Source organism: Quercus robur, chromosome 11, assembly GCF_932294415.1.
Source record: "Quercus robur chromosome 11, dhQueRobu3.1, whole genome shotgun sequence".
Classification (NCBI taxonomy): domain Eukaryota; kingdom Viridiplantae; phylum Streptophyta; class Magnoliopsida; order Fagales; family Fagaceae; genus Quercus; species Quercus robur.
The window spans coordinates 1,693,973-1,707,286 of NC_065544.1; the positions used below are offsets into that span (position 1 = coordinate 1,693,973).

Below are 13,314 nucleotides of genomic sequence, written 5' to 3' on the forward strand. Positions count from 1 at the left end.
TCCCCTTACCTAAAATCAAAACACAAATTATAGGGGGATATTTGCAGATTAGTTGTGTAAGGGTCTACAATGTAGTAAGTTAATACGCGTTTGAAACATATAAGCAAACTAGCATCTCGAGTTTTAGAAACTTGAGATCCAAATTAAAACTCGAGTCTCAAAGACTCGCTTTATGAGTGTTTGGCTGGATGAGTTGGACAGAAAATGCCACGTAGATCTCGAGTCTTAAAGACTCGAGTTCTAAAAATCAAAACCGAGTCTCTAGGATTCGATTTTGGTACTTGAACCAACAATCTGACGATGAAGAACGGACTTGAAGAAGAGCCAACGATCTGATGATGAAGAGAGGAACGATGACGAAGAACAGACCTAAAGAAGAACCAACGATCTGACGACGAAGAACTGAGGAATGATTTGACGACGAAGAATAGCGACGAAGAACAGAGGAAGAATAGGAACCCATGGAAGAACACGATGAAGAACACGACGGAGCTTCACCGCCGCTGCCTTCGTCGCTCTTGGGTTAAGGAGATCTGGGTTCGTGTAGGTGTTTTTGATTTGTTGTTCCTTCGTGTTTTTTCTGATTTGTTGGTTATTCCTTTTTGTTTCAATTCTGGAGTTCTTCGTGTTTCCGTTTTGGTGTTTTTCCGTAGCCACTTACAATCGAGCCTTAAAAACTCAAGTTTTATCTTGGAACTCAAGTTTTAGACATTCGAAATGCTAGTTTCCAGTATTGTTTTGAAACATGACAACTAACTAAATTTTTTGATATTTAATGTTATTTGGAAAAAAAATTCCAAATCATAGTCCTAAAGTTTCTCACATCAAATTGGTACTTCTTTATTGCAGCTTTAGCTGAAAAGAAATTAAGCCAGGAAATCCAAGGAAAAGAAAAGTGAACAGAGACTTCTTCATACACACCGAGAGAGAGAGAGAGAGAGAGAGAGAGAGAGAGAGAGAGAGAGTGCAAGAGAGAGGCTTCAGAGATCTCAACTTGTTATCGGAAATGATTACTTTCAGGTTCCACCAGTACCAAGTTGTTGAGCGTGCTTTGCCCACTGAATTCAACGCGCACCCTAAGATTTACTGCATGAAACTCTGGGCCACGAACGAGGTTCACGCCAAGTCCAAGTTCTGGTATTTTCTGAGGAAGCTGAAGAAGGTCAAGAAGAGCAATGGGCAAGTGCTTGCTATTAATGAGATATTTGAGAAGAACCCAACCAAGAAAAGTGAACAGAGATGAGACTCTAGCCATTTTCCCAATCAAAAAAAGCTTCAAGTGTAGTGTTTGTATGGATGAGACATTGAGGTATATATATATATATGTAAAGAGGTAATGGTTGGATATCAATTTGTTAGAGGAGAAGCGGCTGTGGATGATTAGGTAGGAATTACGTGTGTGTGTGTTTTTTTTTTTAATAATAGTTTTTTAATTTCTTTTAATTATGAAAATTTTAGAAAAGAGCTAAAACGGATTCTTTTTTAAATTAAACAGACGGTTAACAAAATACCGAATTAACAACCATTAAAAAAAAAAAAAAAAAAGGTAAGAGAACTGAAATTAAAAAGGCTAAAAGTTAGGGCATAGTTTTAGATTTTCGTAAAAAAAAATAAAAATAAAAAGAATAAAATAGAGTCCCCCGTATAAAGGCAGCATAGCCAAAACACTGCGTTTCCTTTACTAAACACTCTCACACTCTCTCTCCCTTATCCTTCGTCCTCGTTTCCATCTCCCTCTTTCGAGGGTTTTTTTCTTTTTTGTTTTTGTTTTTTTTTTCCTTTTTATTTTCATTTTCATTTTTCTTCTTCGATTTCAATTTTTTTTCCCTTTTTTTTTCATTGGATTGGGCTTTTGATTCCTCTTAAAACCCTAACCCTAGAAATCTGTGACACAAAAAAAAAACCCCCCAATCCCCAATCTCCTTTGAGGAAGATGCAACATCAGCACAGGTTTAAACAGCACGCGATGATGCAACAATCACTGTACCACCACCCTGCTCTCTTGGCCACCGCACCCCAGGTTCCATTTGCTTTCATTTTTTGTCAAATATTATTTATTTATTTTAATGCAAGCGTTTAACTCTTAGCACGTCAAGATTTGTTAATTTATGTTTGTAAAATTTTCTATTTGTATTTTTTAAATGGGTTGCAGTTGAAAAGTTGGAATTTTTTTTTTTTTTTGGGATGGTGTTGTTGTTTTGATTAAAATATTATGTTGGTTTTACATGGGTTGAAATTCGACATGATTGTGATTGTCAAGAGTTCAATTGTCATTTCCTGAAATCCCAACTATTGAATTATCATAAAAGAAAAGAAAAAAGTTAGTTATATGATTGATTGATTGTTTGAGATTGTGTTTCATGTTCCCTAGTTTATGTGTTTAGTGTGACACACTGAAAGTACTTTCTTTTGTGGGTGTAATTATTTGTTGCCCTTTGATCATATGAAACCTATGTGGTGAATATATATCCAAAGTCTCCTCTCCTTTTTTTTTTTGGGGGTGGGGGGGGGGGGGGTGGTGGTTTAGTTCAATAGTTGGGGATTTGCCGATTTGAACATAGACGTTTCTGTTGAAATTATTGCTCGTTCTGTTTACTCCACATAAGATGAATTCATACAACACAAGGAGCTTTGACAATTAAACAAGAATTCTTTATTTAGCGCAAATTGTATGTTCTTCATTGTAATAATTCACTTAAGCAAGTGGGGTTGGGTGTGCGAGTTGTGCTTACCTAATCAGAAAAGGAATAGAGAAATTTTTTTTGGGGGTAGGATGCTGTTAAAGAATGAAGATGGCTAATTAAAAAAAATGATGCATGTTAAAACTCCTGTTAAGCTTCTAGAAAATTTTTCCTGAAGAATGATGGGATATCCTCATTATTTTTGTGTTTTTTTTTTAGGTTTTTGATGTGTTATTACAAGTTTGAGTCTAATGGGTGTATTTTTTTTTTACAATTATTTATGTATCCCTGGAAATCCATGTGAGAAGTGTAGATGTTTTTCTTTAGGTTTTTTTTTTTTGGTTTCCTGTTTTGTTTACATTTTTATCTTGCAGATAGAGCCTATCTTGAGTGGAAATCTGCCTCCTGGGTTTGATTCAAGTACATGCCGCAGTGTGTGAGTGTTGAATAGACATTTTCTTATTTTCTTTTTTTCATTTTTTTTTTCATTCTTTTCTATTTTCAATAGGATGATTTTGAATTAGGTGGAGCTTGTGGCTTTATTGCCTAATTAGTCTCTCTCTTGGTCTCTTATATATTAATCTCTCTCTTGGTCTCTTATATATTAATATTCATGTCAATGATATTTTGCACACACAAACTTTTAAAGCACTTTATCTTATTTGATAGTTCTTTCTTGTGTAATTTGATGAGCCCCCCTTACATATGCAATGCATGTCCCAAGTATCTGGTCCTTATAAATTTGGATGTCAATAAGACACTTAAAGCACTCTAGTTTATTTTCAGTATTTCTTTATTTTTGTGTTTAACAAGCTTATGTTTTTGTTTATGAGGAAATGCAGATATGTAGGTAACATTCACCCAAATGTCACCGAACCCGTCCTTCAAGAAGTATTTGCTACTGCTGGTCCCCTTGAAGGATGCAAACTCATCAGGAAAGATAAGGTAGACTTGGGTGTTATATACTTTCCGGGAAATAATTGAGCTGCTTAAGTCTAGTGCCTTTGTTTTACCAACCTTTTTTTTTTATCAATTTGCATCATAGATGTTTCTATGGGTTTCTTTCCTACTTTCTCAACTTACTTTTTTTTTTCTTATGCAGTCATCCTATGGTTTTGTGGATTACTTTGATCGTAGATCAGCTGCAGTTGCTATTGTGACTCTCAATGGGAGGCTTCTGTAAGTATTAACCTTCCTTCAATTTTCAATGTTGGTTAACACTTTCCTGTTCTATTTCTCAATGGATGTTTGTACAGGTCAGGGCAGCCTATTAAAGTTAATTGGGCATATGCAAGTAGTCAGAGAGAGGACACCTCAGGTTTATATTTATATATATATATATATATATATATTAGCCTTTTTATCCTTTGAGTGATGGTGTTGTGTCTATCATTTTTGACAGCTTTTGATACTGTTTTTTGTCAATCAGGTCACTTCAATGTTTTCGTTGGTGATCTTAGCCCTGAAGTTACTGATGCTACATTATTTGCATGCTTTTCTGTCTATCCCAGTTGTTCGTAAGCACTGTATTCTGGTCCTTTATTTATTATACAATATTATTTTATCATAATGACTTATTGGCAATGACAATTTTGGTGGTATTCCATTTAAATTTTATGCTTGACAGTTGGCATATTTGGTACTAATTTGACCTGTTCACTGGTTACAGTGATGCAAGGGTGATGTGGGATCAAAAAACTGGGCGTTCAAGGGGATTTGGATTTGTTTCTTTTCGGAATCAGCAGGTAGTAAAATTATTTTATTGGAAAAAAATGTGTTTATTTACACCCCCCCCCCCCCCCCCCCCCCCAAAAAAAAAAACAAAGAAAATCCTCATTTCATGATTGTATTTTGATCTTATTTTTATCAGGAAGCCCAAGGTGCAATAAATGACTTAAATGGTAACATTTCTTTGCCTTGACTTGTTTTCTTTTTCTTATACTCCTTTATTTATTATTTTTAATTTAAGTCTTCTTTTTGCTTTGTATTGTTCTTTTGAAATATCAGCATATGAAGAAGTAATAAAACATTGAAATTTAGGTGTGGCTTCGTATTTTCTGAGTGATTATTGGAAATACCTGTTCCTCATATGCTTCAAAAAATTTCTAAAGTAAATTATTATTTAGTACTCTATCTTCTGCTGAATGGACCATCATCGGCTGTGTAGAAACTGAAGATATGACATGGGAAAGAAGTGGGAAATTCAGATGGATAATTTTTAAAGAATTTGAAATGTATACGCTTAAATCATATGAAATAAGTAGAAAGGCTTAAAGTTTTATTGAGATATATCTTGCAAACATATAGGTCATAGGTTTTTAACATATATTTACGATAAACTATATAAGAAATTTCTTGAATTATTAGCTGTAAGCCTGTGGGGGGGGGGGGAGGAAATATTTTGCTAGCATTCTAAGAAACATGTTTAGTGCTTTAAGACTACTATTGAAACATTTCCATAGGAAATATAAAGTTCTCCTTTAATTTGTAGATTTGTACTAGTAGAAATACCCAATTTATCTTATAATGCATGTGAGTCCTTTAACATTTCCATCTCCTATAAATTAAAGTCCTTGGTTTGATATTACAGGAAAGTGGCTTGGAAGTAGACAAATTCGGTGTAATTGGGCTGCAAAAGGTGCTACTAACAATGATGAAAAGCAGAGTGTAGACTCGAAGAGTGTTGTGGAGCTTACAAGTGGAACATCAGGTGAGCTAAGCTTGAGAATTGAAGTTCTTATATATATATATATATATATATATATATTCTAGCAAATTAGCTCTATCTCAACTGACACCTCCTCCCTAGGTGCTAAGTGTAGGGTGAGGTCATGCATTTGAGACCCATTGGGTGCATGTATAGCTTACTAATAATTTAAAAAAAAAAAAAAAATGGAAATCTAGTTGTGTTGTCTCACTTGCGTAATTTATTCTCCCCTTTTTGTGGGCATGTGTTGGAACCAGTGTCTTGTATAAAGGCTTGAGATATGATTTTTACATATATTTATTTATGTTGTTTTAGAGATTACAACCATAACATATTTCCTTGTGCAGACGATGGTCAGGAGAAGAGTAACGATGATGCTCCAGAGAACAATCCTCAATATACCACCGTTTATGTGGGCAATCTTGCTCCAGAGGCAAGTATTTGTTTCATTGACTCATTATTATTATTTTTCTTTGATAACATGGGGACCTTTCTGGAGAAGAGCCCTTTAAGCTGGCCTCTAGCCAGTAAAACCTATGCCCAACTAACCCAACCCTCCATAACTAGTTGCCATGTAATCCGGGGTCTTCACCCCTGATGGGTTAAGCCTTAACTCATGATTTTTAGCATATAATTTTCTAGATCTATATTTTTTAAGTGGCTGTGGACTATCTTAGCCTTCTTGGATTCATCTCCTTGACCATGTAGCAACAACTTTACCACATAGTCAAGGCAGTGAGGATTGGTATCCTATGTGGGAATGGTGAGAGGTTTCGTGGATTGGATCGTGAAATCGGATCGAGAATCGTAAGATTATACTTTCTGTAACAAAAAACATAATGAAAAATTCATCAGTACTGAGAATATATGTTAAAGAATCATAAGAAAAAAAAGTAAATGTGACAAATTACTCATAAAAGATACTAAATACTCAGTACCAAATTACCAATGCATGAATAAATGACAAACTTCAAATTTCAAACTTACAAGTTCCAAGTTCCAACAGCAAAAATATATGTAAAGTTCCAAATTAACATATCTTTCATTGGCTACAAAAAGAAAATCATCCCAATTCCAATGTTACAAAGATTTTGCAATTGTTTTAATTGTATTAAGATAATGAGAAATGTCAAGTCCCTCAGAACCCATTACTTGATCAATAGGGCTGGACAATCTTAATCTCACCATAGTGAGACATAATTACAAGTTATTATAATAACTTTATTGGATGTCAGTTTAGAGGCTATATGAACAATCCTACACTGGTCCAAATTGATTATATGGGATAGGATCGTAAGGATTCTATAGAGTAGGATCATAGGTCTTACATTCCATAATCCAAGATTGTGATCCCATGTAAATCCTACCCCACGAAAGATTATACATCAATCTGGATCGTTTCTATGAGGTAGGATCTTAGGGGATCTTAGGATTTTAAGATCCAGGATCAGGATTCTGAAAATCATGCTGATATTACAAATATTCTTGATGCACTGTTTGGATCTTTGACTTTCTCATTTACCTACAGGTCACTTCAGTTGATCTCCACCGTCATTTCCATGCTCTTGGTGCTGGAACCATTGAAGATATTCGTGTGCAAAGAGATAAAGGTTTTGGTTTTGTGAGATACAGTACACATGCTGAAGCTGCTCTGGCTATTCAGATAGGGAATACTCGGTTCCTCTGTGGCAAACCAATAAAGGTACATTCTTTATTGGGGAGTATATTTTTGGATATAAAGCTGGCTTACTAGATTTAGTTACTGGTAGGATGAAGTATTGTTGACCTCAGTTCTTTGTTTGATTATTTGTTAGTGAATTGGGACATATAACCTTATGAACAAAATATTATCAGAACTGACATGTATTTCAACTCAAGTCATTGTTTTAAATTATATGCAGATCACCAGAACTCTGTAAATACTAAATAGAAGTGGGAAATCAAATAGGCTTATTAATTTTTTATTAAGGCGAGGGACTTTCTCTAGGCGGGTTTTGAACCCCCATAGGCCATAGTTTATAAATGTGTTTATTTGGCATCTATGCTTTTTGCTGCATATTTAAAATGGTTTTATTACACTTCAATGATGTTTGATAGTTTCTTGAAAAATTTAATATAAAGGCCCAAGTACTTTTGCTTGATTTGTTGAAGTTATGATATGGGAGGGAGCCTAGACTAGTGGCTTTAGGTGGAGAACCTTGAATTCTCAGCTTGTAATAAGCAAAAATGTCTCTGGTGAAGATGTCTTGATGTGATTGTTGGCTTGACCTTTTTTTTTTGGGGGGGGGGGAAGAATTGGCTTCATTGTTGGATTTACATTTTGTCTTGCAGTGCTCATGGGGTAGCAAGCCTACTCCACCGGGAACAAGCTCCAACCCTCTACCTCCACCAGCCGCTGCACATATACCAGGTTTTTCAGCCGCTGACCTTGCAGTCTATGAACGAAATATTGCATTAAGCAAAATGGCTGGTGCACAAGCCCTTATGCATCCACAAGGCCAATATGCGCTTAAGCAGGCAGCCATGGGAATTGGTGCCGCTGGAGCTAATCAGGCTGTATATGATGGTGGCTTCCAGAATGTTGCAACAACCCAGCATCTCATGTACTACCAGTAAATTATAAATTGAAAACTCCCATTATACCTTTGCCAGGGGGTTAATCATCTTAAAGACTAGTATGTTTTACCTTTAAAAAAAAAAAAAAAAATCCCTTGTCATTAGTACTGGTTAGCTTGCTATATTTCTATTTGATACCTGTTGTGTGCGATAGATTATACTATTTTTCTTTGGGGATATGATGATCCGACTCAGCTAAGCACTATCCCTTTTACAGCTTTTCTTTGTTTAAGAGAGTGATTTCAAGGAAGTCCTGGATAAATATATTTTGTCTTTTTTCAGCCAGAAGTCTTAAGATAAGATTACGATTACAGATTTACAGATTATATATTGTTTTGTACGGCATTTAGTGGGTCCAAATCTGGTTCAATTGACAATCCTACAAGGAATTTATTGATTGAAGGAGGCTCTGTTGAAGCTAGGTACAATGTGAAAAACATGAGGAGATTAGGGTCAAATAGAGAGAGAGAGAGAGATGGAGATGGAGATAGACGAGAGGAGAGAGTCCTCGGTAGGGTATCCTCGGGCGAGTCAGAGCCATCAAGAAAGTCAGAGTCCTCAGAGAGCCCCTAAACCAAATGATCTACCTTTTATAGAGAGATGTGGTTGTAGGGGCTTATGGGAAGTATATGGTTGTAAGGGTTTTTTTTTTTTTTTTTTTAGTGGCTCCCCCCACACACTGCTTCACTGCTTTGCCATTATCGAGTGAGAGATAGAGAGAGATCACTTGGCCTTGATCGTCCAGTCCTATAAGATTATTCTAGGTCGAACATGTTAATTTGGTGAGGCCCAAGCGGGCTTGATCAACCCTAGGTTTCATCATGCGGCATACATGTATTTTCTACGAGGGCGTAAAGAGGTTGGGCTCTGTGGTCCTCTTGACCCTTCTGCTTAATAAAGATGATTATGGGAAAAAAAAATCTTGAATTTTGGTTTTGAAGCTAGGAAAATTATAGAATATTCTGGACATACTGCTCTCATCTCACATGAATTATGAATCCTATTATGAATTTAATTAATGAAACCAACAGTTATATGGGAGAGATACCTAAGATATTATCCCATTTTTGCATCATGATGACAATTAGGAAAAGCTTCTTTCAATTCATGATCGCATATCAATAATCAATTGTACGGTTGATTCTCTCTTTTAAAAAAAAAAAAAAAAAATTAATTGCACGATATTGTGTTGCTGCTTTTCTTTAAGAGTGATGATAGGATAACATAATTCTCCACAACTTTGTGTCACAACTTGCCACGTGGCAAGTTGTGGTACAAAGTTGTGGGAAATTATGTTCCCCAAGCATTACTCTTTCTTTAGTGTAATAACATATATATTACTTGTTGCAAGTTTAAAAAGAAATGTAAAGAAAGGAAGTCATATAAAGCGCAATATTGAATTGAAGTAAGGATCTAAAAAGTAAAATTGCGAGAGTTCCGTCTTGGATGATCCGACAATGACTTTATAATTAAAGATGAGTAGCTTTCCAATGATGAATTTTCGACTTTTGGGCCTTGTTTGGTAAATGATTTTAAATACATGTTTTCAGTTTTTAAATATTTCTATATACTTTTTCACCCACATATATTTCTAAAAAAACTGAAAACTGTTGTTTAAACACACGTACCAAACGGGCTCTTGAGTGTTCCAAAGAGTGTTCATAAATTCTCAATGGATTGCATTTAATCATTACACAAGTAATAAAAACGATGAGATAACATGACTATGACAACGAGTAGGTGATAATAGTCAAGATATCAAGAAAAAAAATAGTAGTATTCAATATATTTGAAGCCGTCTAAATCAACTGACTTATAAGTTATAACTTAGTGGAAATGTGAGAATTTAGCTTCTAGTCTCTTCTCCCACTTATTAACACACAAAAAAAAAAAGGAAAAAAAAATTGGTACTACTTCTCGAGTTACAAGCATTTATTTCCATCAATTTTCTTGTATTTAAAAAAAAAAAAAATCACACTGATAATTATCTTTTTTTTTTTTTTTTTTTTTTTTTTGACAATCAACACTATCCACGGTTCCACCCCTCTCCACTCTGGGAGAAAATACAAAGTGTTTTAAATGTATGCATCCTCATACTGGAACCACTTGAACTTGGATCCATAAATCCGTCAAGCCTTTAAGGCTTGGGGAAGTATCAACTTGCTTAACGTGAGCGGTGGTCAGATGGTTATCTTTTGCTAGAACTCAATCAAAACTTTTGATTCGAATTTCAGAGTAAAAAGGGTGTGGTGTTTTGTTCGTCTATCGATTTCGTTAACCATGTTCATAGTCGAGATTAATCCACTTATTATTCATATACTACCAGCATAAAAGAAAGGAAAAGAGAGAAGAAGAATTCCGCATCAAAGTTGGTAGTTCTTTCGTGGGTTCCCTTTTCATTCAAAGTATAGGATTCTCATCATCAAAGCATATACATATATATATATATAGATTTATATATATATGCTCTCTATACTTGCATCATATCAAAAATATATTTCCTTCATCCTTAATTCCCATCCCAACAATAATCTGATTAACTCTCGTATGTATATAATAGCCGTATATTGTATATACATATACTCTAGGACTGTTTATCACCATGCATCTGGGTCATGACCACCACTAATTTTGGTGTGTGGTCATCTTTGTTTTGGCCAAAAAAGCTAAATTGCTACGATCCCAGTTAAGAAAATTTGGCCTCTTGTGTATGATGAACTTGAAACGTCTGCAGATCTTGGTGCTTCTGATCTGCACTGTTGTTCTTTTCTCTCGTCCATCATTATTTGCCTTGACCGACACTCCGGGCTACAAAATGCTTTCTCTCCTCTGCAAATATCATACATAAACACCAATTCTTAGTCTCATAATTCATTCACAAACTCTATATAACAACAACAACAATAACAAGACCTTAGTTTCAAAACTTTGACTAAGAAAAGAATGAGAAAGTGTTTGAATTTGTACCTATACATGTATATGTCTTTGCCATGGAGTTTTTTCCCGCACAAGTGACATGAACTGAGAAAATATGAAGTTGGGTACGGTGAAAAATCTTCCTCGTATCTTGGCCTCGATTCCTTAACAGTAACAGCACTGAGTTTATTACATCTTTGGAGACCATTTCTTTGATGCCCACTTGTTCTACAATCATCTTCCTCATAAAACACCCTAGTTATGGACTTGCCTTGGCCATGACAAGTCACGTAAGTATAATCTTCCTCACAATTATCGCCTTGAAGTAGTTCCTCACAACCTTTATTACTATACCTATCACAAGTACTGGTCCTTTTGCTAGAATCAACTGCAATAGGACTTGATCGATTCAAATTGGAAGTAGCAACAGCATATTTGGCCAAAATTTCACGTCCACAACCTTCCCTAGACTTCTCAAGAGCAGCAACAATACCCAATCCAACCCCACCAAGGTCATAGTTCTTTAAACCTCTAGGTGATTGCAACTTATAATTCAGCTCCAATGGACCTCTAGGACTCGTGACCATGTCCGAAAACCCGGCACGGTTGCCGGCGACCAATAATTCAGAGAGCTTTCCGATCATGGGACGAGGTCCTTTGCTTAGCATGATTGGAAAATTTTGATTTGTATCAAGAAAAGAGATAGAGATGAAAAAAAATTATGTTGGTGTGGGAGATATGATAATAGGTGACTTTATAAATCTTAGGCTACCAAATTTTATTATAGGAGTGGTTGGACTAAGCCCATGGTTTGGTTTTGTAATTATGTGACTTTAATTAATTATAATAATAAAGTGCACAACATATAATAATATATTGTTAAAGTATAGTAGTATTATTAAGAAGGATTCCCATAGTTGATTTTAGTAAAGGTCACTATCAGTGGGACAATGTTCATAAAATGTCCACGTCCAATGATTGGGACCCAAGCGTTGGGATGTGGCCACAACGGTCGTGTTTTTGTGAGTGAAAAAGATTCCGGGTGAATAGGCACCGTTGGATTGAGGGGCAGGTGGCAGAGATCTAGGGAAGGTGGAGAAGCAATGATTACTGAAACCACTGAGCCCACTGGAAAACAATGGAGTCCTGCCTATGTTTTGTTTTGTCAATATAGAAAGCGATGTGGCTAAGGCCTACCCACTCCTCAGTCCCGTACTCAAAAGGTTGCTTTGGCCTTTCCTAATGACTAAAATACCCTTTAATCTCTCTCTCTCTCTCACCACACTAAAAAGTTGCATTTTTTTTATTATACCACATACTATGAGTGTGTTTGTCTATAAATTATTTTGCATTTTACATTTTTGATTGGTCCTATAGTACTGTTTACAACCTAATCAAATTTGAGAAAAAAACACACATAAGCAGTAGATCTGGGTCCCACAGTATTATTCATTGTTTAAAAATTATTTTGCTATAGTGTTTTTAGTATTAAATTTTCAATTTTCATCAAAATAAGCGGTATCATAATATCTTACATACTATGCTAATGGTGTATGTTTGGTTTGCTAATAATTTAGCATTTAACACATTAAAAATTTACTTTTATTTATTTATTTTAGTATACCACAATATATAATGGAATCATACATTTTATACTCTATTTTTTTACCACTACATAAAATATTATTTTATTATTATTTTTCTACTTTTTTTAAATTATTTTTTATGCATAAAGAGAGAGAGAGAGAGAGAGAGAGAGAGAGAGAGAGAGAGAGAGAGAGAGAGAGAGAGAGAGAGAATTGAATAAAAAATAGTTTTTAATGTTTAGCTTGGTGCTATAATAAATTGCTACTATACGCAAACAAAAATTAGATATAGCTTATTGGATGTAGATTAATTTTTTTTTTTTTGGTACTTAAGGTGTTGAAACCATTGTGAATGCTTTAGTCGAGGCCATAAATTAAATTTAATCTTATGTAAATATATGTTTTAGTCAAGACCCATTTTTTGTGAGGAGTTGAACTTTAATTTCTTATTTGACAATAAATTTTTTTTACAAATTAAATTAATTGAAACCCAACAAAAAAAAAATCGAAGTTGTAGTTCTTATCCTTGTACTTTTTTCCTTCCTTAATAGTAATTAGTAATAATCACTTCTCTAAATTGTTTTTTTGATTTTCTTTTGGAGTGGAGAATCGCAACCACGAAGAACATGATTCATATCACATGATATTTATGTTAAAGTTAGTAAGAAAATATATAATAGTAATTAGTAATAATCACTTCTTCATGATTAATTTTTTGATTTTCTTTTGGAGTGGAGAATTGCAACCACGAAGAACATGATTTACATGACATGATATTTATGTTAAAGTTATTAAGAAAAGTATTTTG

At 34.7% G+C, this 13,314-nt stretch overlaps 2 protein-coding genes across 2 annotated transcripts; one reads left to right on the forward strand and one right to left on the reverse strand.

Annotated features, from left to right (window-relative positions):
* The first annotated feature begins 1,680 nt into the window (after window positions 1-1,680).
* Window positions 1,681-8,285, forward strand: LOC126704587 (oligouridylate-binding protein 1-like). The gene is made up of 12 exons (XM_050403600.1): window positions 1,681-2,020; window positions 3,056-3,117; window positions 3,524-3,626; window positions 3,784-3,860; window positions 3,938-3,999; window positions 4,111-4,198; window positions 4,351-4,426; window positions 4,552-4,582; window positions 5,272-5,391; window positions 5,736-5,821; window positions 6,917-7,090; window positions 7,720-8,285. Exons 1-12 carry the CDS (start codon window positions 1,934-1,936, stop codon window positions 8,002-8,004), a joined length of 1,251 nt encoding a protein of 416 aa, XP_050259557.1. The 5' UTR covers window positions 1,681-1,933; the 3' UTR covers window positions 8,005-8,285.
* A 2,075-nt stretch (window positions 8,286-10,360) lies between these two features.
* LOC126706169 (FCS-Like Zinc finger 13-like) lies at window positions 10,361-11,697 on the reverse strand. Its single transcript, XM_050405484.1, has 2 exons — window positions 10,972-11,697; window positions 10,361-10,833 (listed from the first exon to the last, which is right to left on the reverse strand). The coding sequence occupies exons 1-2, from the start codon at window positions 11,586-11,588 to the stop codon at window positions 10,671-10,673; spliced, it is 780 nt and encodes a 259-aa protein (XP_050261441.1). The 5' UTR covers window positions 11,589-11,697; the 3' UTR covers window positions 10,361-10,670.
* Between the last annotated feature and the right edge of the window lie 1,617 nt (window positions 11,698-13,314).